Source organism: Tasmannia lanceolata, unplaced genomic scaffold (assembly GCF_043159265.1).
Source record: "Tasmannia lanceolata isolate RefF3 unplaced genomic scaffold, GAP_Taslan_0.1 ptg000015l, whole genome shotgun sequence".
In the NCBI taxonomy this organism is placed as follows: domain Eukaryota; kingdom Viridiplantae; phylum Streptophyta; class Magnoliopsida; order Canellales; family Winteraceae; genus Tasmannia; species Tasmannia lanceolata.
Genome location: NW_027518692.1, coordinates 57,035,188 through 57,060,205, shown reverse-complemented (window position 1 = coordinate 57,060,205; position 25,018 = coordinate 57,035,188). Strand labels below are relative to the sequence as shown.

The window sequence follows — 25,018 nt, the reverse complement described above, 5'->3', positions numbered from 1 at the left end:
GGCCATCGGCGTTGGATGAACTCGAAACTCGGCCGAGTCCACTCGTTATGACCGGGTTCATGCTTAACCCGTTAAGCCTAACTCATCTACAAACAAAAACCACCTCAAAACCTTGCCCCTTCCATTTCCACCTTCCCACCCAAAAAAAAAAAAAAAAAAAAATCCCTGCAAAATGAGAGGCCTTGGAAGATTAGCAAATGGCCCTAACAAGCAAACCCTAATCTCCTCCTCTGCTTTCTCAACATTCTCAGGCGGGAGTGGAAGAGGAAGAGGCTCCGGACCCCCAAAACCCCCAACATTTTCTCGACCTCCGGGCCAGCCCGAACCGGAAGATCCGGATCCCGAATCCGATACTTTTCTCCCTTCTTCCTCACGCGGTCACGGCCGAGGTAAACCCATTCCTTCCACCCCAATTTTCCCTTCTTTCCCTTCATGGATGTCTCCACCAAACAATCCCTCGGCCGGCCGTGGCCGAATCGGAAAACCCGATTCACCTCCCCAAGAACCCACAACTCCCCAACCCAAAAAACCCATCTTTTTTTCCCGCGAAGACAACGAAGAAACCCCACAAAACACGAAATTCTCAGGCTCCGGTCAAAACCCAGATGAGGGTTTTCTTCCTCCGTCGGGTATACCGGGTGCTGGACGGGGAAAACCCGGTAAATTGCCTGTTCAGGATGTTAGGGTTAGGGTTAGTGAAGAAAATAGGCACATTAGGCAGCAACCCGCGAGAGGAGGGTTTAGGAGAGGGGCGCCTACTGGGATGCAGCCGAGGGCGGGGGCGGGGGCAGGGGCGGGGACGGGGACGGGTCCAAGTCCGCTGCGGTTGAGTCGTGAGGATGCGGTTAAGAAGGCGGTTGGGATTTTGTCGAGGGGCGGTGAGGAAGGGGGAAGGGGAAGAGGAGGTAGAGGGAGAGGTGGGAGGGGGAGAGGAATGCAGGCGCGAAGAGGGAGGGGAGGTAGAGGTAGAGGCGGTAGGTTTGAAGAGGACGATTATGGTAGTGGGCTTTACCTTGGTGACAAAGCAGATGGGGAGAGATTGGAGAAGAGAATTGGAGAAGAGGGTATGAATAATTTGGTTGAAGGGTTTGAAGAGATGAGTAGTAGAGTGCTGCCTTCGCCGATGGATGAGGCTTATTTGGATGCGCTTGATACGAATTATCTGGTATGAGTTCTTTGTGTGATTGCCGATTGGATGGAAGGGAGATTTTGATGAATTGGGTTTTGATGTGTTTTGTTTTGGATTGCAGATCGAGTTTGAACCGGAGTATCTAATGGAGGAGTTTGGTACGAATCCTGATATTGATGATAAGCCTCCGATTCCTCTTAGGGATGCGCTGGAGAAGATGAAGCCTTTCTTGATGGCGTATGAGGGAATAGGAAGTCAAGAAGAATGGGAGGTATGTGCATCTGCTTTTGCTTCTTTTCAGTGATCTTTTGAGTGCCGCATCTCGTTAATATGTCAGGTTTATATATATATATATATATTTTTTTTGGGTGTTCTGTATAGTGTTTTTATTCCACTTTAGTGTTAGATTGAAAGTGGGTTTTATAGCGACATCAAAAATTTTGTGCTTTTGGCATTTGATTATTTGGTCCATTGTGTGAATCATTTGGGCATTGCTTTGGAATTATATTCATCAGCTTCTTGTAGGTCCTAACTTCTCATTTGGCTCAAAAATTTCTTTTTGAATAAATTTTATTTTTGCGTCTATTGTAACTTTTTTGTCATATTTAGGTGCCATAGTCATGCTTTAATCTGTTTGCTATTGTGGCTGTTTCCCCGATCTTGTACTCAATAGTTTTTATTCTTTGTTTGGGCATACTAAGTGTGTTCTTTTTGGGCTAAGGTTATGGTTTCCCATGCCATATAGAGTAACGAGAGATGCTGCGTGATCAAATTACAACGTTCATCAGGATCTGATGTTAGATTTTCAAGATACTCTCTTTTCTAAATCTTACTTTCTACATGATCCAATATTTCACTATAGATATTGGTCCATGAGCGATATATCATACATGCTGGCTTACAAGAAAAATCAATATGATGCTCCTGCTAATATTTGAAACAAAAAAGGACAACCACCCACGGCATTTTGGTCACTAAAGATGATGGTGGTGATGGGTTGTTTCTGCAGTAAGGTGAAACCTTGAAAGTAGGATTGGTGTAGTGGGTTCTCAGTGAGAGCATTGTCACGTGTACCCTCCTTTTGGCTGTGTACCCTTTCAGAAGAACATTGCCACTACGGATAAGGGACGGACAAAGGGCTTCTTATGCACATTGAGAATACGTGCATAAATGTTGGTCGTGGTGGTGGTGGTTTTTTATTTTTTTCAGGAGGGGGGACCTTGATTTTACAAGAGAGAAAGTGCTTTCGATGCATGAAAGTTGTCTTGGGGATTGGGAATTAGGAATTAGAGAGATCAAACTAGTTGTAGAAGGATCATACAAAGAATGTTAGGCAAGAGGAGTGCGTGGATGAGAAAGGTGATAAATCATTTTTGTCTAAGAAAAATATTGATCGCGAGGAGATATTTCCTTGACGATAGTCTAGTGAGAATGATATATCCAGCTCAAGAGGTGTTTTCACTCCTAAAACCAACACTATGGATCAAGCCATGGTACTACTACGTCAGTGCGTGAGATCTTGTGTAGAGGAAAGGTGTTGCTCTCTCTCTCTCTCTCTCTCTCTCTCTCTCTCTCTCTCTCTCTCTCTCTCTCTCTCTCTCTCGTCCAAGGTGGAAGCTCGAATGATGCCGGAGTGGGTATTTTATACCTTCTTTGAAGCTCCATTAAATCCAGATATTTTGGTTGGGTAAATTCATCTCTATGATATTCCATTGCACCCCTGCCACTTGAAATGTCATGGTTTCATTGTTGGAAATCATTCTAATCAACCACCTGAGAATGTCAAAATATCCACGGATCAAAATTGTTTGCTTCCAGAAATATCATAGGTTCAATTCATTGTCAGAAGTCAATTTGAGATCAATCACCTAGGAATACCCAATGGGGTTCTACGCGAGAACGTATTGAAGTGGAGGAGATTGGATTGAGATTGCGGATGATGGGTTGACTAGGGAAAATGACGTGGGCAGGAGTTGCTTTCAACATCGACGTAGGGCTTTTTTTATGTGCTCTACAAAGTAGGAACCCAGTTTGATGGATGGGATGTGTAATTCGAGAACACGAGCTGTTTATTGGAAGAAAATTCAAGTGCTTTGGGGTTTCTCTTCTGATATGATTTCTTTTTCAAAGATATATTTGAGAAATAGCTGGTAGGACTCCAACATTGATTCCATGGTTTTAAATTTCCAACGAAGCCGACACAAAACAATCGAAATGTTTCCATTTCCATCCCCACCGAAACACAAACCGAAATGAAAATCGTAGGTCTATTAGTGGTATACTATACCATTATGTGTTACATAATTTTATTTATATGAATTGATGCGCAATGTGGTGGATGTATTGTGTAAATATTTATATGAATTACATGCGAGATGTGCATAATTATTAGACATGTGCGACAATGCGTGTCACTAGGTGTTCAATGCTGTTTTTTGAATGTCACTAGGTGTTCAATGTTGTTAAACCATTATGGGTGGTTTTTTGCTTATGCGATGGTTTTTGAGTGTGCATCTGTGCTTATTGTAAGACTTCCTAGATTTTCATTTCTATCATTTGCATATGTTTCCATAATTTTATGGGATTTCACTTAAATTTTCATCTGAAACCGATATATTTCCATTTCCATTGCAATCGAAACACATGCTGAAATTGAAACCTATCACCTTAATTGATTCGAGGTATGAAACCAGCATGAGGACCCACCATGTGTTTCTTGGATTCATTGTCGACAACCCATGGAAGACAATGATGACTAGAAAGTGTTGGAAGTATACTTACAGAGCTCAATAGGTGGAGTTTTTGAGGGAGACAATAGCCTGGGATCTAGATTAAGTTTACTAGAGAAGCCTTCAATAGCTGCTGGATAAGCTCCAAGAACACTATTGCAATAGTAGGCTGATCTTTTTGTTCACTTGTCTCTTTGAGTGGTAGAATCTGGTAGTCTCTAGGAGTCCAGGAAGGTGGAGCTGGTTGAAGACAAGGGTGAAGAACCGACAACTTTTCAAGTCATTGTGTTTGATCTTTAATTCAATGACTGAACTTGTGTATTACTTCTCGATTAGTAGCATCTAAGATAGACTTTGTAGGAGTCGTGGAAATTGTCACCGATTAAAGGTGACTAGGTGAGGCTGAAGAACCCTATCCGTATCTATTGTAATTGGATTGGATGCAGTGACTGAAATCCGTCCTTCTACCTTAGGTCCTGTTTGTTTTAGATTATGACAATCGATTTTGGAGTCCCCAAGCCGAAAATTGATCTAAATTTAAGTCCAATAATTGGTTGGGGACTCCACAATCGGTTGTCAGAATCTTAAACAAACAGGACCTTACTGTGCAATTTGGATTGTGAATGACCCTTGGTGAACCTTCCTTGTAAGGAGGGTAGATTGTTCTGATGCTTTGGTTGAGGACTGTGTAGCCACTAGTCCAAATTCTTCTTTCAGAAACAATGGCATGGCACTTTCAGTTTAGAAAAAAGATTCCCATTCATCGTGCAACAATCTTCTCATGTATTTGAGACCTGTGGTCGTTGTGCAACTGAACATTGTAATCAGTTAGTAGTCAATTCCAACCTTGGTGTCACCTATATGTTTTAATATGCTAGGATAGACAGGTCCTCACGCCTGAGGAGGTGTTGCTGTAGTTGATAAATCCAAGAAGTTGAAGAACTGGAAGAAGAGATTTGTTCAGAACTGGGTTACTGCATTAATCACATTGAAAAATAGACTTGAGAAATACCCGAATAGAGCAGTAAAAGGGTAAAGAAAATTTAATTGATTTGTTTTTCTGTATTGCTGCACTTAATTGATGCTTCTAGAAGATGAGCTATATCTCAACCTGTTTTGATCATGATTGTAAATTTCCATCAAAACTGATACAAAACAATTGAAATATTTCTGTTTCCATCCCCACCGAAACCGAAAGGTATACCAAAACTAAAATCGTAAGTGTATTAGTTTTATGCTATACCAATATGTGTTACATAATTATATTGTACGTGAAATGTGCTGTATGTATTACATATAAATATTTATATGAATTACATTTGAAATCTGCTATTTAGTTCATGCACGACAATGCATGTCACTTGGTATTCGATGTTGTTAAACTATTATGATTGGTTCTTTTACTTATGTGATGGTTTTTGAGTGTTTATTTGTGCTTATTCTAGCACTTCCTGTAGTTTCATCTTAAATGTCCATTATTTACATATGTTCCGTATATTTTCATGATTTTGTAAGATATTCACATAAATTTCATCCGAAACCAACATGTTTCCATTTTCGTCTCGACCGACACACATAACAAAACTGAAACTTGAAACCTTGGTTTGGTTACAAGCAATATTGCTATACCTTCTTTTCTGTGAATGGAGATATGTTTAACTAACAAAAACCAAAACCTTACCATTAAAAAAAACCCCAAACTCCACGCAGGTGCAAAAACATTATTCTCATTAACCTGATAATGCAATTGATGTATGCATCAATTGCATTTAGTATGAAAAGACGAAACTAACCTTCACTTAAGTCACAATCTAATACTCAAAAAACAAATTTAACAATTCAAAACATCCAACACTAAATTGCAAAAATCTGAAACTACAAACCTATGTCTGTGATTTAACACTTAAAAATCTGCAATTCTGTTTTTCTTTATTATTCAGGGCTTTCGTCCTGTCCTTCGGTGAGTTGTAGATTTATAAGCTCATTTGTTGAAGTCATTTTTTTCTTCCTTGATTACTAATTTTGTGTTTCCCATACCAGGACATTATGAAAGAAACAATGGAAAAAGTGCCATATTTGAAAGAAATTGTTGATATGTACAGCGGTCCTGATAGAGTAACAGCCAAGCAGCAACAACAGGAGTTAGAAAGAGTTGCAAAAACTCTACCTGAGAATGTGCCTTCTTCTGTGAAGAGATTCACTGACCGTGCTGTTCTTTCTCTTCAGGTTTGTTGTCTCTCTTATACAATTCCAATTTTATATTGTTCTACTACATTCATATTTTTATCTTTTTTTTGTCATGAGAGTTGTTTACTTGTGCCAAGTATTGTTTAGTTATTACCATGAACCTTTCAAATCATTAAAATGAGTACCCTGAAGCAATTTACCTGCGTAAGATCCTCTAGATCCGTGTCACTGCAGTCTACTGTATATGTTATAAATATGCCCAGTATTTAAAAACTTGTACTAGGATATTGATCTACTACATTCATATCTTTTTATTTTTTTTTCATGAGAATTGTTTACTTGTGCCAAGTATTGTTTAGTTATTACCATGAACCTTTCAATCATTAAAATGAGTAACCTGAAGCAATTTACCTGCATAAGATCCTCTAGATCCTTGTCACTGCAGTCTACTGTATATGGAATAAATATGCCCAGTGTTTAAAAACATACTAGGATAAGAACTTGCTCAAGGTGAAATCGAGTCCCCACGTGTATGTAATGGGACATCTTGTCCCCACTTTTTCTTCATTAAAAGCCATGTTAATTTTCAAAAAAAGAAAAAGAAAAAAAAGGTGAAATCGAGTCGTTTCAAGTGAGTCAGTGATTGGTGTGGCGAGCTTTTGGTTGACATTGGCATGGCAAAGAAGTTCTTGATTGACTTGGTGGGGCTCCATTCGGGTCAACATGGGCGAGTTGATGATTGAGTTGTGGAGTTTTTAAATAGTGCCTATCCCACTGCTAGACACAGAGAAGAGAAAGCTGGTTTATCAAGCCTTTAATAGCTTCGTTCCAAGTCCCAACTTCTAACTGCTTTGGGAACATGGATGATTTTAGTTTGTCAAGCCTTTGATAGGTTTGTTCCAACTTCCAACTTCTAACTGCTTTGTGAACACGGTTGAGGTAGTGACAGTCAATTGATGTTCATATTGGAGTATTAGCCCCATCAAGGTGACAGGATTCAAACCTATGCCCCCCCTCCGTTATCTTATTAATCCCAAAACAGATGCGCTGACCCGACTGTGCCCATAAAAATGCAATTGGCTTAGCAGAACAAATGAATGAATATGATAAGTGGTACTTGACAATATTACATTATACATGGCTGATTGCTTGATTCACTACAGGATCACCAATTAATTGTTCAATCACTCAAAGCTATAAACATATAATTTTCTACCTCTGTTTAGTGTGTCGGTTTCTTCAACAATATTTAAAGTTTTTGTATTATGAATCATGGCTCATGACTGAATGACGCTTTGAGATTTGAACTTGAAGCATTATTTATGGATTTATAATTCTATGCAGTAATGTAAGAGAGATTAAGAAATACAAAGTAATGAAGTGCAAGTTTTGCAACCATTCAAAAACAAATAAGAGTCAAGGTAGATTATAGAGTCTCTGAAGATAAAATTAACAGCAAGAACAATCCAATCCCATTTTCAAAGAAAAACTGGAAGAGTACAATCTTACAGTGACTAAACTCATAAAGTCACTAACTAGATAGTCTTGTTCTTCCACTGAGTTACTAACTAAACTCAAAGATGGAATGTTTGTCTGAGTCCTTAATAGCTGCTCCAAAGTCCCCCCCGGTGACTACCCGTCACATCATATCAATATTTTTGGAGTGAGAGTCATCATCTCCAAAATATTCTTCCAATAATTCTTTGTCTGCCACTCACAACTCATCTTCTGTCAGTGGAGGAGTATGCGATCCAAATTTTTTGATTAGCATTGTTTAGTGCAGGCTGATTGAAATCAGCATTGTGAAAATTTCATGATGGCATGTGTTATCATCTGAGGTGGCTGTTCTCACATTCAACAGCCAGCCGCGAAATGCCTTTCTGCGATGGCCCCTAGCAAATCCCAATTATATTTATATTAATTGCATGTGAAATGTGGTTAGGTATTCTGTGTAAATATTTATATGAATTGCACATGAAATGTAGTGTATATTGAATTATCGGACATACGTGAAAATGCATGTCACAAGGTGTTCAATGTTGTTAAGCTATTATAAGTGTTTATTTTGTTTTTTGAAAGATATAAGTGTTATCATGCTTATGCGATTCTCTCCAAACATATATTTATGCTCATTCAAGCATTTTGTGAAGTTACATCTTAAATGTCCCTCACTTTCATATGTTTTTTGTGATTTTACGGGGTTTCCCCTGAAATTTCCATAAAAAATCATCATGTTTCCATTTGTCACATCCGAAATGTACACCGAAACCGAAACCTGAAACCTTGGGTCTATGTGAATCCTCTCTTGCTAGCCTATTAGTTTTATTATTAGCATCTTACATTATAAACAAACACTCAGTTAAGCTTCTAATTATATCATTAGTTTCATCCATGAGCAAGCCTCCATGGACTGAAGTTCTGAACCCACAATGGGATGCCTATTTAAGTGCATTTGACAAATTTTCCTCCAACTAACTCAAACCCACAATGGGATGCCTATTTAAGTGCATTTGACAAATTTTCCTCCAACTAACATACTGACCTTGTTAGTGAAGATTAGGAAACCCATATGGAGATCTGCCCCTTCTGCCCCTTCCCGAGTCTTTAACACCAATGTCCACCCCCTAGTAATTTCTGAACACAATAACCATTTCCATAGGATGAGGGTTCCCAATCAAACTACCAAGAAAATTAATGATGTAGTCAAAGGAGTTCATGCCTAACGGGACTGGTTTTAGTGATGATTTCCTACTATAAAGATCTTTGAGTGGATAAGCTCCAACACTCTTTCTCGCAAATGCCCAGTTGATTAATAATCCTTTGCTGTTCCTTGGAATTTTCTCACTTTCTCCTCAACGACTGTTTTAATGCTTTCATTTCAAATTTCTCAAAGGACCAAAAGGTCTTTACGACCCATAGGATAGGTCCTTAATCCCCAGATGGTGCAGCAGTGTTCTGCCATTGTTGTACAATTTTTTTTTCTCCCAATCTGTTTTTACATTGACGTTTAGTAGTAACCTAGAGATGTTTCTTAATTGACAAAATCAATGCTAAATTATTTTTTATTATGGAAAATGAATTTGGTAGATTATTTCTTCTTCTGTCAATGTGACTACTGGTATGTATCATCACCATCTACCTTAGTATATGCAACATGCAAAATAACTACAAAGATCTTCCCTGGGAGCTCTTTTAGGGACTAAAAAATGATATTTTTCTAAAGAAATGAACTACAAAAAGCACTAACTTGGTAGCCAATATCTTAAAACTTTGTCCTCACCTGTACTTTTATAGCCAGCCCAATGCCATTTGCCCAGTCCCATGTCTCCAGAAATAGAAATGCTTTACCTTTATATAGCATCTGATCTCTTCTTTGGTGAAATTTGATGCAGAGCAACCCAGGTTGGGGTTGGGACAAGAAATGCCAGTTCATGGATAAATTGGTATGGGAGGTTTCTCAGCGATACAAATAGCAGAGAAATGCTGGTTCAATGTATCATTCAGCGGAAATCTTTGGCGTTCATCTCGTCATACAGGAACATATGGGGGAAGTCTTTGAAAGCCAACTTAGAAAATAAGGCCTGACCCTATTTTTTGTTATCTACATCTAAATCTGCCTTTATTTATAGTTTATGTAGAAATTAGCTTCTTCTTTTCCTGATAGAAATCTATTCATTGGTGTTTGATCATCTCTAGAGATTTAATGGTTTCTACTTTTGGCATTTTCATATACTGTGGAAGTCTCTTTAATAAACCGTGTCTTTCCAAACTCCCATGTGTTTGGAGTTTTGGCTATTGTTTTCTAATCTCTATTTCTTACAGAGTTTTGTTCAGCTGAAGGGGGTGCTGCCTTAATTTGATATGAGAGGAATATCTATTGGAACCGTTTCCTTAGAATCTTACAATTTTTTGCTCACCCTGGGTTCCGACAAAATGAATGGTTTGGATTATATGTATTTTGAGATGAACCGTCAATTGATTAGATTTGTGGATTATGGTCCATTCATGGTGGGCCCCTCTAGGATCACCACATGGCCCACTGATGGAGCAAGGAGAGATTTTTAATGGGGAGAATTTTGAGATTGACCTTGGCTTAGAGGCCAAAATCTTTCCCTAAAAACTGCCAAAAATTGTGTAAGATTCTGTCACTGTCAAATCAAATATAATCAAACATAGACATGTATACTCTAGTGCATTTTCTCTTCTCTTATCATTTCTTCACTTTAACACCAGACCTTCCAAGGTCTCTGGTTATTTTAGAGATATTTGAACCTCTTCAAGGCGGATACATGGTTTTAAATTTGGACCGACACGAAAGCGGTTTTGTAATTTCGGCGAAATAAAAGCTTAATTTTTAATAATTTATTACTTTACCAAATTTCGATGGAAATTACTGAATTTTCGGTTGGAAAAAACTGTATTTGGTGGGCCAGTACCCAATTTCGACCGAAATTTCGTTTTCTGGAAACACCGAAATTTCAGCCGAAATCGAAATTTAAAACCTTGGGCGGATAACATCTCCTTTTGTACTATTTCCCTTCTGTGGTTATTTTGGATTTTGGTTACAGATTTTGAGTTCAAAACTTATTATTGTGGACTCACAATTCAGTTGTCAAAACACAAAACAAACCCTTAGTATTTTGCTTAGAATAATATTTTGCTTATATTGATTTCTAGTAAATTGATTAAACTCATGGCTCGTTGATCATAATGCACTACCAGAAAGTAGGTTTATACCGGCAGTCACCCATTAATGTAGTAATATACTTGTAATAGAACTTCCTAAAGAACAGTAGCGTAGAAAAATTATTATCACTACAATTAAGAATATCAATAGGGACATGCCACACATACAAAATTCATGATCAAAGGGGTAATTAGCTCTAGTTACTACAAGTAACCAATCACATATAAAAGATAAACCATTTTAGCTATTCAAATTGCCTAAGAATCGCGCATAGTGACTTCAAATATATCAGCCGGCGGAATGAAGTACTCGTCGGAGAGTCCCGGAACATTAAAAACAACATCATCAATCCTCCAATCTTCTTCCATTCTAGTCCTACTGTGCTGCATTGAGGCCTCCCCGAATCGGAATACTGTGGCTAAAGACCTGCCGGAATGAGCGATAAGAACACCATCCACCTCTCTATAGTCCCCAATTGTGCTACCGATGGTTGTTTCCCAGTAGATAGTGTCGGACCCCGGGGTTTGTACTCTAGTAAGGTGAGAATCTTCTATGTAAATGAGAAGGCCACTCTTCTGGCTGAAGTATCCGTACATTACGTGCCGGATCACCTCAGCCGGCCCCTCGCTTCTCTCGATTATGCTCGCTCGATCGGCGGCGACTTTCAATACGAAGCAATCGTCCTCCCCAATCCGTTTCTCGCCTAAACATTGCGCTTTAGTGAACATGTTTGCTGTGCTTTTCGGATCTAAACCCTGTTACATTCACATGTAACATGAGGCATGAGATGGGAGACATTCAAACTATATGTTGATCCAATAGGTAATTTGGTTTTCTGCATGTAGAGATTTTATATGGTGTAAGCCGGTATGGTCCAGTATTTTTCAAAAAAGTACTGTACGGGCCACTCCATACGTTGTGGCCCATCAAATGGACGGTTTGGATCATCCTATGGTGTGGTGCGTACAGTACTTTGTGAAAAATACTGGACAATATGGGCACACACCACACCATATGGTGTGTGCCCTTATAGTCCAGTATTTATTCAAGAAGAACTGTACTGCCAACTTCATAGGATGATCCAAACCGTTCATTTGTTGGGACACGATGAAAATAGGAAGTGCCCCAAAAATCTTTTCCATAGGATGACGCTAATCATCCGATCTACAGAGGGACTGTACATTATGGAACCTTTATAGATTGGAGGGTTAGGATCATCCTATGGAAATGATTTTCGGAGCGCAGCCTATTTACGTTGTGTTTCAATAAATGAATGGTTTGGATCATCCTATGAAGTTGGCGTTACAGAATTTTTTGAAAAATATTGGACTATACGGTTCACTCCTATTATGAAAAGAAAATAATGGGTCCCACCATCTTATTGTTCTGAACCGTTCATTTTATAACCCTTGCTTTGGATCTCCTATGGCCCAAAAAATCATACTGATTACGCAGTGATAACAAGCAATAATCAATATAATTTTTCTGTGTAGTTTTTTACCGTCCATGTTCAAAAACAAAAAATAATTTTATTTGATATTAGAATTGTACTATTGGTGTGATTTTTGGGCCAAATGAGATCCGAAGCGAGCCCAATCAAGTAGACAGCCCAGATCAATCAAAGGTAGGACCCACTATGGGCGCTACATTGTATTACAAAGGGGCCACACCGTATTGAAGTATCGGCGTGTCCACTAATATATGGTGTGTTTAGTTGCTGTTGGATCAAATATCAAAGACATATCAAGGGCTACTGCCTACACCGGACACGACCGCGTACCATATAGAATCTTTGTTTAAGGTAATCTAAGTCTAGATTTTGGTTTAGTTCAGTGAATGCAAGAAAATGGGTAATATTTTAAAATTTGAAGCCTAAGAATATTCAAGTAAGGAGGTTAGGAGGACCACTCTATGTGGACCGCAACATAAATTATGCACTCATGGGAGGAAACTAGCCGTTAGTTCATCATAGAGTCTTAAAAAAAAATCCACTCATTGGAGGAAACTAGCTGTTAGATCATTAAAGAGTTTTTTCTTCTTGTACTATGGGCAATTTGGTCATTATCCAAAGGTGCCTATTTGTCATCCTACTTTAGGCAAGTAGCAGAATCTTCCCTGGATGGAGGATAACCTACTAGAAGAAGCCTCATTGAATAGAAATTTGTTAAATTCTTTTTTCCAGAAATGCCCTTCTCAATTGCTAAAATACCTGAATGATGCGTCTAAGTGGCCGTTGGGGTCCCTTTGCCGCATGTGTGCCGAGCCAAGGTGTGTGCCGCCACACGATTTTCCCGTTGCTGCCAGCGACGATCTTGCCGCCGGCCACCACAAGCTCGACGGACCACATTCCCGGCGACTTTTGCCAAAGTACAAAACACCCATTTTCTCCACCTCTCATCCCAACATTCCTCACATTTTTCCCTGATCCAATCTCAGTCTCACAACAGACCATCTTCACAGTACCCACCGCGTAAAGACTCTTTATACGGTTTCTAAGCTTCAAACACCCAGTCGCCGCTAAGTACTGTTGTACAATGTAATGCGCAGAAGAAGTCTCCTGTATAATTGTTGAAGTATAAATGATTAGATAACAACAACTGTAACGGTTTAAGCTTTTGGAGTAACTCGTTGTTTCACATGGTATACGGCAATTGCCTTTGGCATGTCTGGGTTCAAAACCTAATAACTCATTGATATTAAAAATTCACATGTACAGCCGACACAAAAGGGGGTCACACGCGAGTGTCTAGAGCATTTAAATGAAACATCCATTTTACACATGTTACGAAACATTTTTCTTCCAAAAATGTGTAAAATGATGTTACCAAGAGAATTTAAATGCTCTGTAAGCGAGTGCCCTTAGCAAAACTCATAAATAATATCAATTCTAACATTTTAAGCTTCTGGAGTAATTAGTTATAAAAATGGAGTTTCAAAAAGAAAGAACCAACGTTGAGAGACTTACAAAAGGAACATCTTTAACTGAGAGGTGCGAAATGGGGTCATTGGAGAGAGAAATTGCGGCAAGGGGACAGCCCAAAACACCAAGAAGAAGCTTCAAATCTTTCCTCTTGGCCGCATTATTTCCATAGAAGGAAATTGAAAAGGTATTACCATTCCCTTTGTCCATTTGAAATCTTACCCATGTACGAATTATTTCCCATGAACTCTCTTTCTTTCCTCCTTCACCTTGGGCTTCTGGGTCTGGGCCTTCCAACAATGGTGTTAGAGGTTGGGTGCACCACCTTTGGATTCTCCTACTTCTCCTTGAAGCCATTGTTATTTGCAAAAGAAATAGTAAGAATCAAAACAAAATAATGATAACGGAGAGAGATGTTGGAGGGAGGAAAAGGTACTTAAAAAAAGCTAAAGATGGGAGTTGTTGGATCTAGTGTACTCTAATGTGGTGACATAGGATTTGAGGAAGAAGATGAGAAGGGGAAGAAGAAGAGAAGGGTTTCTTTTGAGGAAGAGACAAAAGAGACAGGCTATCTGTCCAACGGCAGGGAATGATTTTAATAAGTCACTAGCATGTTGGTGGGTCTTTCCTTCCCTTCCTCTCTGCCTTTTGCTTTATTCTCTTCCTTTGAGACAACATCCTCATCTTCACCTTGCCCTTTTTTGTTGTTGGACTTGTGGCAGTCGGGTAAGAGACAAACAGAAGCCACTCACTTTGTAAACCTGAATGACGAAAATGCCCTTCTTGTTTTTATTTTAAATTTCTCGTTTTCCAACCTTATCAAGTCCTTTTTTATATATATCAGAGCAATTGCATGGTGCCTCATGTTTTTTTTGTTTCTGGATAAGTGCAGGTGGAGCCCACTTTCTCAAATTTCCAAACCATCCATTTATTAGTTCCAATTTTCAATATTTTTTTAAAAAGATAGTAGGGTCCACTCCATTTGATGATCCAAACCATTCTTTTATCGGCCCCAACAACATAATAGGCCATGCCATGAAAATCATTTCCATAGGATGATCCTAACCCTCCTATCGGGAGAGGGGCTCCAAAGAAAAAACAAAAGACTAAAGATACAAAAATCGTAAAAAATGAAAGGTTGGCATTGTTGAAGGACTAGATTTAGATCTACAACCCATCTATTATAGGGCCTAGTAGTAGTAGATGAATGGTTTGGATCATCAAACTGCGAGACCCTGCCTGTAATTTTGCGGCAAGTATTTTTATTTCCCGTAAAAAATTATGCCGAAAACCCATGATCCTATGTTAAAAGAGCTCCTCCATAGTTCCATGTGTCCCAACCAAACTCTCTAATTAAATAAGAATAATTTATTAAAAGGATTTATCCTCTATTCGGCATCCGAACGCATTCGTCCAAGTGCACATCAGGTAGGGGTTGACTGTGGCAGTGGGATCAGACCGGGTGGTGAGCCGGCACATTAGGGTTTGTGCCGGTCAAGGTGGCAGGTCGGCATCAAGGGAAGAGAGATTGGAGGATGGATAAAGGGTAGTCTTACAAGCTAAGCTTGGAAAGTTAAACAGCCTCTATCATGTGTGGTGACCATAGGAACTAAATTCTAAGTATTTTATATCAGATGTGGTCGGTCTACCTGAAAATTTTCTATTAGATGTTACCCATTTTTGGTGTAAGATAGACTAAAAGTTCTGTTGGATACACAGAGATGAACTGGGATGATCAGGATCGTCCATATGGTTGTTGGCACAAGATCAATCATGAGGAAAATTAGATTAGAGAATCCTAACCATCTGACCCAATAGCAAAAGTTTTTTAGCCCTACGATAGGATCATCTATTCGATATGCATTATAATGGCTCATCAAAGGATGGGCCCACAGTATAAATTCTCCGTATCATCCGATCTACGCTCCTACACAAGGCAATATTGATGTGTTTTTTTTTCTTTCAGAGAAGGCATAAGAAAATCCTATTTTTGATCTATAGGTGACGAACATGAAACATCAGACCATCCCAGTAAGGTCTAGTGGTGGCCCACAATATCAACAAGTCACGATCACCATACAGTGCATAGCATTCACTTCCATCAATACTATATTGTTGTGGCCGTATAGTCCAATATTTTTTCAGAAAGTACTGTACGGCCCACTTCATAGGATGATCGAAACCGTTCATTTGTTGGGCCACAATGTAAATAGGTTGTTCAATAAGATTATCCCAACCCTCCGACCTGTAAAGGGACTGCGCATATGGAAACCTCTATAGATCGGAGGGTTAGGGTCATCATATGGAAAAGATTTTCGGGGTTGTCAATAGGATGATCCCAACCCTCCGATCTGTAAAGAGATTTCACATTAGAGAAATTTCTATAGATCGGACGGTTAGGATCATCCTACGGAAAGTTTGTTCAATAGGATGATCCCAACCACCGATCTGTAAAGGGACTACACATTATGGAAACCTCTATAGATCGGAGGGTTAGGATCATCCTATGTAAAAGATTTTCAAGATACAACATACTTACGTTGTGGCCCAACAAATGAACGGTTTGGATCATCCTATGAAGTGGGCTGTAGAGTACTTTTTTTTAAAATACTGGACTATACCACCAACGCCATATGAAATATACTATAGGGAAAACTTTGATAGCCTCGAGGTTATTCAAAACCTAATAAATGTAAAGTTTACTTTAACAACTAAATATCTTTTACTGCGATCGGATCTATTTGGCCTTGTGGTGACCACAAGTATGGTCAAATGGCTTTGAGAACACCTTGTTCAGATGCTTCTAGGCCCTTACCTATCAAGCCTCTTCTAGGATTTGGTTTAAAAAAGAAAAGAAAAGCTAAACCGCATGGGATACCCGTTAGGCATGAGACCAAGGTGATTCGGTGGTGTAATTAGTACTTCAGAAGGCTAATGGTGGTTTGCAACGGCATTAGACCAGTGGCAACATCAACTAAAAATCTTAAGATAGTTGGGAAACAAGTCAATGTGGAGATTAATGGAGAAGTTGTCATGGGGTTCTATCCAAGCTTACCTACCAAAAAAAGAAAGGGAAAGTTGTCATGTTTTCCACACTTTAAGTGGGAACCTAAGAATAGAAAAGCTTTTTTAAGTTTTGTAAAACCTAAGATATAAAAGGGAAGAGAGAAATTTTTGCTCTTGGCAGGAGACTCTTTGTGTGATTTTAGATATCTGTATGATTTTACAATTGATCTTACAACCTCTTTCTGTTTCCTGTTTAATAATATAAAAAAGTCCTGATTCCATCTTTTATTGTATCATCTCTCTTTTATCAATATACTGGTAGGGGTCCGCCTAACCCCAGCTTCCCGATCAAAAAAAAAAAAGTCCTGATTCCACATACATCATATACTATGCCCTTATCAGACCCAAAAATTGCCTTACCAATGATCATGAAGGTGCCTTTCAAACCCGTACAGGTGTGGCTCTTTGGCTTAAAGTCTTGGGTATGCTCCCCAGAGACGAGAGTTCGAATCCCCCTAGGCTTGCCCGATGGGCGTGGTTTATGGGTGACTGCACGCATCCGGAGGGAATTAGTCCCACTCTACAATGTGGGGTGGGGACACCCTACGTCATAAAAAAAAATGAAGATGCCTTTCTGCACAGTAGAAAGAGAATGCATTAGCTTGTTTAGCCGCGTTTATGGTGGTGATGTATGTCAAACCAAGATGGTTTGGTCATGATGAACAAGAAATGGACTTTAAAAAATCAATTTAAAATATTGCCCAGTGAAGACAAGCATTATTATGTAATATTTTCAAATTACCAAGCAGAAGAAAAACAGAAACAGCATTAAGATTTCTGTTCTGAGGATTTTTTTAGGATCTCCCTAGACTTGCTAGGGGAGCTATGAGGTATTCCTAGCATATGAATTAGTTGATTGTTTCTTTTCTCTTTCCTCTTTAGGATAGGCGGCATATCCTCCTCTTGTATTTTTTGCCTATTATTAAGAAAAAGTTAAGTTACCTGCCCAGGTTCCTTGATAAATTTTAGGGAAAAAAATGCAGAGTAGAAAAACAGAAATGCCCAGAGGTTCATAATTGTTGTGATCAAAGAGACCCTAAATCCACCGATAAGATTCTCAGCGTAGAAAAACAGATATGTCCAGAGGTTCATAACTGTCGTGATCAAAGAGATCTAAATCCCCTGGTAAGATTCTCAGCAAATACTGGAAACAGGCCATTTAAGGAGCAGCAAAATATCCTAAAAAGGAAAATGGCTTACCTCATTATATATGCTTGTCAGTCTCTATATCCTCAATCAGTGAAGTTCAGTCCCTAGTAAGATTTCAGAAGGAAATCCTCCAAGCAGCCCGAAGCCCGTGTATAACCAAATAAGCAAGTCCATGACAAAGCCATAGTTAAAGGTCACTGATATGTCTATATAAGCTGATGAGGATCGATTTAGCATTGTGTCCAAGATGGTCAACATGTTAGGTTGCAGGATGACAGGCAACTCTGAGACAAGCTATATTAAGTAATGAATAAAACAGCATTAGAAGTAAACAATAAAACTTGAATACCACATTCAACTTGCTTTCGGTGTTTAGAGGATGGAGGACATTCTAAAAACCAGTACCGGATGATTTTATTTGTTACGTTTAACCACATGCCTTCCTTGCTCCTTCTTGGGTGGGCCCTTTCCACAGCGTTTCAACATTTCCAGCTTAGATTGATGCCTGTTAAATAAACAATGTAAAATGGTTATGCATTTCAGAGATGGGCTTGAGACCAAATTTCAGATGTACTATCGAAAGGATTCATTGTAGTGACCAGTATCTGAAGTATAAGGATAACCAAACATGAAAAAGGATGTGTTGGGGAAAAGAACATACTATGCTTGAAGTTAGAAAATTTAGTTAGCTGATACCACAAGAGGATTAATATTTGAGTAGTCTATCAATGTTGATCTCGTTATATAAATAAAGACCAAAAGAATTATGTTTGACTAACATAATATCCAACCAGGGGTTTTTCTCATTATACTGTAAAATTAGAACGTGACTATCACAACTGACAGATTGGGAGCTCTCTGACAACTGAAAAGGCCTAATTTTATCAAGGGGGAAAGGAGGTGTCCTACAAAGCCACCCCAAATTATGCCCTACCCATCTCCTCTATAAACATGTCCAGAGTCATTATCTGGTAGACTTATGCTGGATGGGTCATGTGCAAAAAATCACACAGATTTGATAATCATGGCCATCTGATATGATAAAATTGGTCATCTGTTATTTCAAAGTGAAAATAAAATATCAATAATGCCCATTAGGTTCCAACTTCTAACACAAAAACAATATGCAAAAGGCATGTGCTTCAATGTTCACATGCGTTTACAAGAGGGGAAAAAAATGAAAGATTACCAACCTAATTTTGCCACCCTATACATCTGTGATGCACACCCCAACAAGGAGTTCGAGAATCTGTTTCATCTCTAACTTGGAAAAGTATCATTAAGATTTGTTAGAGGATATTTTGGCCATTTCATTAGTAGAATTGAAGAATGACCCTTAATAGACAACAATGAAGAACCAACCACCTTAAAGAGCTTGATCCTATTCAATTGCACTAGATAGACTGTAACTTGGGTTTGACAATGATGCAAACCTGGCTAAGATGAATGAATTAAATGAGACAAACACTTTAGTTAAAGCATCTGCAAGTTAATCCCAGTCATCACAAATGGCAAACCGATCTCCGTGGAAGCAACCCGGTCTCCATGGAAGAAACTCTCTCTCTCTCTCTCTCTCTCTCTCTCTCTCTCTCTCTCTCTCTCTCTCTCACACACACACACACACACACACACACACACACACACACATCAAATGTCTGTCACCCTCTGTGTTTGACATGTCATGCTGAATTTTTTATGCTCAGTTAGGTTCTATTGGTGCACATAGCTGATTATTTTGAGTCTTGGACTTTCAAAACATGGCTTTTCAGAGGAGAATTCTTTAGAGCTTGTTCTTTGTAGCAGCTATTTGGCCGGTCTAGAAGCAAAGAAATAAGATGGTCTTTAAAGGGGTTCCTAGAGGGGCTAGCAATATCCAGATACAAACCTCCTTGTTCAAAGTTCAAATGCCCGGTCGTGTTCTTAAGCGCATCGAACAGTTGCAATGGAGTTCCCTTTGCGATGACTCTGAGTCTAGGAGAAGATTCCATTTTGTGGATTGGAAAGAGGTTTGCAAGGCAAAACGACCCAACAGTCCAGGGATCAGGAATTTGAAGATAATGAACAGAGCCCTCTCTAACACAAATGGATCCAGAGATTCAGAAAGGATTGTAGTCATCTATGAAGGAGTGTAATGATGGAAAAGTATGGTGTTGAAGGAGAAAACAAGAAATATTGATTTTGATTTACAATTTTCAACACTCCCAACATCATCAAGTAAAATTTTGATGGCAGTCTTTTGAGCAACATAGGTCAGCAAGAGAGCGCATTTACAAGTGAGAAGGGGAAGGTGTTGAAGGAATTTTCCTCTTTGATAGGTAAGAAAAACACAAATAAGGCAAAAGCTCGAACTCTTCAGGAGGCTTTGAATTTTCCAAATGAGTTGGATGAGGCTTTGGGTAGAAAATAAATTCGAGAAAATGTTTGAATCCTTGGCATCCAGCCCATATTGTCAAAGAAATCCACAATTAACTAATGGAATGGTCACATCATTCTCTTACCATTATAGAGAAGCCAATGTTAGCCAAATAGAGCAGACAGAAATCCTAGTAGCATCAAATGATCGCCTCCCATATTGTTATGTGATATAATTTCTTTAATATATTCCCTAGGGCTCCATTTACTTGCCTCCCAGAGCGGAAAGGAAAGTGAAAAAAGGACAGATTTGTTTAATTGTTAATGCAAATAATGAAACCACAATCTGTCCTTTTTCACTTTCCTTTCCACCTTGGGGAGGCAACCAAACGGAGCCTAGAGGAAAAGGTTAGCCACAAGTAGGCACAATGTGTTTGATCTTTTTGTCAAGATTGTTTGATTTTCCAGAAGGATTGAACAAGGGAGTATTGCAAGAGGCATTGAAAATTTTCAAGATGAAAGCATCCAACTCCTTCACATGGAACCAAAACTGCCTAATTTATCATGCTCCAAAAATGAGTATGAATGTGTTTCACGCCACTCGAACCAGATGATAGTTTGACAAAAGGTGATGAGAGACAAGTTAAACATATGAATATGAGAAGATTGACACCACCAATGAAATGCTAGAAGCATTGAAGAGACTAATTTTGCCAATATTTCCACCGTACAATTATGGAGAACTATAACATCTTTGACCATTATTGAAGGGAGGGGGCAGAAAGAGCTTAATGGGTTTATAAACATACAGAAAGCATATGAGAATGTTCGACCAATAATTTGTAGACAAAATCCAGTCTTTATTCTTTGACAGTTCTGCTCTCCAACCAATAGAGAGACTGTTTTTGCCCGCCATAAACGTAAGCGTGTGCACCCAAATGTTGATGAACGATTATTTCTCCAACAAGGTACCTGAGTTGACAATAGTATAAAACCAGATCAATCATATTAAGATTAGCGGGCATGAAGTGTAAAAAGGATATCCATGCCATGAGAATCCTTCATTCATTGGCTGCTTCATCAGTGGCGTTTCTCATGCCATTTTTTTGTTAAGAGAGTCTCATCATTCACAGATGGCAGTGTCATCTTGGAATTAGAAGAAGATTTCTGGGGCCAAATTCAACATCGAATCGATCTGGTTGTTGAACACTATCATGGCATGTCTGAATGTTGGAATATGCATAATAAGACGAATTAATCACCAATGAAGAACAGCGAATTTACATCAGGGGTAGAGTCTACTGACTCCACCTCTATTTAGCTAGAGAGTCTTTAATATCATTTGCACATCTAGTACTGTGCAAATGTCTCATATTATGGCATTATACAGTACCATGACGGACTAGTGTGCGCGACACACATGCTAAAGACTATTTCGGTAATTTTCTTGATGTAGTTGCATTGATATATAAGCCACATATTAGGGTTACGGGTATGAGGTTTTCTTTGTGATTTCTTGGCCGAGAACAAGGAGAGTTTTTTAAACCCTAAACCGAATTAGTGAAACTCTTCTCCTATGGACGTAGGCATCTTGAACGAACCACGTAAAATCTCAATGTGCATATTGTGGTTTGTGTTTATTTCCACTTTTTCATTTATTTGTGAACGATTGAATCCAATTTGCCAGGCATACTTTCTCAAAAGGTGATATCAAAGTTGTTGGATCGATCTAGTCGGACAAGAATGGTAGAGCTTTTGACGTCGGTTGTGGATTCTTGTTGAGGTGGAGTTGTGTAACGAGGTTGTGGTATTGATCTAAGATGGCTGGAAAGGCTCAAAAACGAAGTTTGAAGTGGAGCGATTTGACGGCAAGAGTAATTTTAGCCTTTGGAAACAAAAAGTTAAAGACTTGTTGGTTCAACAAGGATTATACAAGGCATTGTTGGAAAAAAGCAAGAAGCCAGAAACGATAAAAGATGAAGAGTGGGAGGAGATCAACTACAGGCTGTGTTCACATTAGCAACCGGGCCCATTTCTTAGAAGGCTTCTCTTTAGTCTACGATCTCCTTGTCCACGACACAGGCATAATACATGACGGCAGGTGAGCCTGATAAGGAGGCTATTTGGCTAGCTGGATTGGTTCGCGATATGCGATTGAAGCAGGTAGAAGTCTTGTTACATTGTGACAGTCAAAGTACTATACATTTGGTGAAGAATCAAGTATATAATACCAGGACGAAACATACGGATGTGAGATATCAAAAGATAAGAGAATAGGATAGATAGAAGTATCCACAACAAAAGATAAATACAGATGGCAAACCAGTGGATATGTTGACAAAGTCAGTTACAACGACCAAGTTCAAGCATTGATTGGACTTGGCCAATATCAGCAGTTGTTGATGATTGGCAAGGCACCCGATGGAGTGGGGCGGGCACTTCTTGTGCAGGAGCGGAGCTGTGTTGCATAAAGTAAACAGTGGAGTTGATTTTCATGTGCTTGCAGAATTCAAGCCAAAGTGATGATTCTTGTGCAGATTTTTTGTATTTTGGCATTATACAGTACCCTGACAGACCAATGTGTGCATCGCACATGCTAAAGGGTACTTTGATAAAAAAAATTCTGTAGCGTCAATGATATATAAGCCCCAGATTAGGGTTATGAGTGTGATGCTTTCTTTGTGTTTTCTTCTTGTCCGACTCAATGCAAATGGTTCCGTTGCTTAATTGTGATACGAACCCGAATCGGTTTGTAACGTGATTGATCTTCTTAGAAGGAAGATCAGCCTCTTGATCCACTTCGAGGGAAGGATCAGTCCTCCTTTGTGCACAAGACACACTTACTCAAACAAGTTTCTTCATTCATTTCCCTTAACAGTAACATATGCTTATATAAAGCACTTCATGACAAACATAGAAAGATCTAGAAAGATCTTATGATAAGAATAGAAATAACCAAATAAATACTATCCTAATCTAAATAGGTATCATAATCTAAAATAATTACTAAATACATCAGATCTGGTAATATATGATATTATTACTAAAATATCTAATTAATTTATTCCACTCTAAGTGGGACCCATCTAGGCACATAACAAATTGCAAATGGAAAAAGTATATCACGAGCTTTAACTGTCACATAGCTTTTGTGATACATTTGGTAGATGGGGTTGAACAATGTTCACATTGGAATTGATTTTCCTAAAAAATTTGCTCTCCAATGTTTCATAAATATTTCAAAACAAGAAATCTATCTACAGTAATTCTTGACGCTATGAAACAATGGAGGGGGGAATATAAACAAACACTTGGTAGGCGTGCTAATATGAAAAGGGAAAAAAATGGTGAGAATATGATTACGTACTCGTGTTTTTGACGAGCCATGACGAGTTGATCGTTCTTTTTAATGTCATAAGGGTACCATGAAGCGACGATTTTCGCTGATGAGCTTCTTTGCGGAGGATTTTGTGTTGGGAATGCTGTCATGTCGAGTGATAGATTACGACTCTTTTACGCTAGATGGGGCTGTCCCAGGTTAAAAAAGGGGGCCAATGTAGCATTTTCTTTTTCTTTTTTTAAACCAAGGGTCACCTTTGGCCCCACATGTAACATGTTAATTAGGACCGTTGATCCTACCATGTCTGCCCCATTGCTGTCTGTCCCGCCTTAATTCAAGGATCTTAGCCCCTCGATCAATTTGGTCCCATTCTGACTAGCCGAGAGAAGATAAACCATTAATTTCCATAGGCCTCAATCTTACACATGAGATATACTAGTTAAGAATGGGAGTATGGGCCTATACCATATCGGTTGCCTTGTGATTTTTTTGGTAGGTAAGATGGGATTGAACCTCGGGTAGAAGAACAAAGCCTTGACGATTGAGCTAGAGGCTCCTAGCTCAATCCCTAGGTTGCCTTGTGATGATCCACCGTATTAATGGTTTTGAATATACACACATGTCCTAGCAGGCCCCAATATTGGTCGCTAGGATTCAATTCTAACAGTGATCATTTGCTTTTAAGGCCTCCCAATATTAATGGTCAAAATTGGAGAAATCGTAGAAAAGCCCCTATTTGATTGATGGGTTGGGATTATTCATAGTTAGCATCTTATAAATTCCAATTGTGGGCCATGATCTCTCTCTCTCTCTCTCTCTCTCTCTCTCTCTCTCTCTCTCTCTCTCTCTCTCTCTCTCTCTCTCTCTCTCTCTCTCTCTCTCTCTCTCTCTCTCTCTCTCTCTCTCCAGGTAGGTAAGCAGAAATTGAACCTAGAACCTTAAGGTTTAGTAGAGAGTGAAATAGTTAAATTTACTCTCAGAGTTTCTATAGGTAATCACACTTCTACTCATGATGAGTGGATTATAGATTCAAGGTGCTCTGTTCATGTATGGTCTGAAGAGATTATTTTGATACGTTCTAAGAGTGAGATAAGGAAAGATGTAGTGTCATTGGATGACAGGTCCACTTTACGATGTTACAGGAATTGAGACTGTGAAGATGAAGATGTTATTCAGAGTGATTTGTACTTTGGGTGTTGTGATGTATTTCCTGAAGAGACAGAAGAATCTAGTGTCTCTTGACCAATTGAACTTGAGGTGTTGCATGTATTCAGTTGCAAATAGAGTCATGAAAAATACATGCGGCTATATAATTTTGATGAAAGGATAGAAATGTGTATATAATTTTGATGAAAGGATAGAAATGCGATGAATTATATCGTCTGGTAGGGTATACAATTTCTAAAAGTATTTCTATAATCTTGATGGTTAGTTGAGAATGGAATGGTATGCATATGCA

The 25,018-nt window shown here is 38.9% G+C and overlaps 2 protein-coding genes and 1 long non-coding RNA gene across 3 annotated transcripts; 1 reads left to right on the top strand and 2 right to left on the bottom strand.

The window, feature by feature from the left end:
- The first annotated feature begins 110 nt into the window (after positions 1–110).
- On the top strand, positions 111–9,935 carry LOC143846199 (hydroxyproline-rich glycoprotein family protein). Its single transcript, XM_077354622.1, has 4 exons — positions 111–1,165; positions 1,251–1,400; positions 5,899–6,084; positions 9,438–9,935. The coding sequence occupies exons 1-4, from the start codon at positions 173–175 to the stop codon at positions 9,516–9,518; spliced, it is 1,410 nt and encodes a 469-aa protein (XP_077210737.1). The 5' UTR covers positions 111–172; the 3' UTR covers positions 9,519–9,935.
- A 908-nt stretch (positions 9,936–10,843) lies between these two features.
- On the bottom strand, positions 10,844–14,379 carry LOC143846197 (C-type mannose receptor (DUF620)). The gene is made up of 3 exons (XM_077354621.1): positions 13,698–14,379; positions 12,942–13,289; positions 10,844–11,487 (listed from the first exon to the last, which is right to left on the bottom strand). Exons 1-3 carry the CDS (start codon positions 14,007–14,009, stop codon positions 10,990–10,992), a joined length of 1,158 nt encoding a protein of 385 aa, XP_077210736.1. The 5' UTR covers positions 14,010–14,379; the 3' UTR covers positions 10,844–10,989.
- A 2,443-nt stretch (positions 14,380–16,822) lies between these two features.
- LOC143846196 (uncharacterized) lies at positions 16,823–24,152 on the bottom strand. The gene is made up of 3 exons (XR_013234693.1): positions 23,587–24,152; positions 17,919–18,372; positions 16,823–17,292 (listed from the first exon to the last, which is right to left on the bottom strand). It is a non-coding gene; the product is annotated as an uncharacterized LOC143846196 (long non-coding RNA).
- Positions 24,153–25,018: the final 866 nt, after the last annotated feature.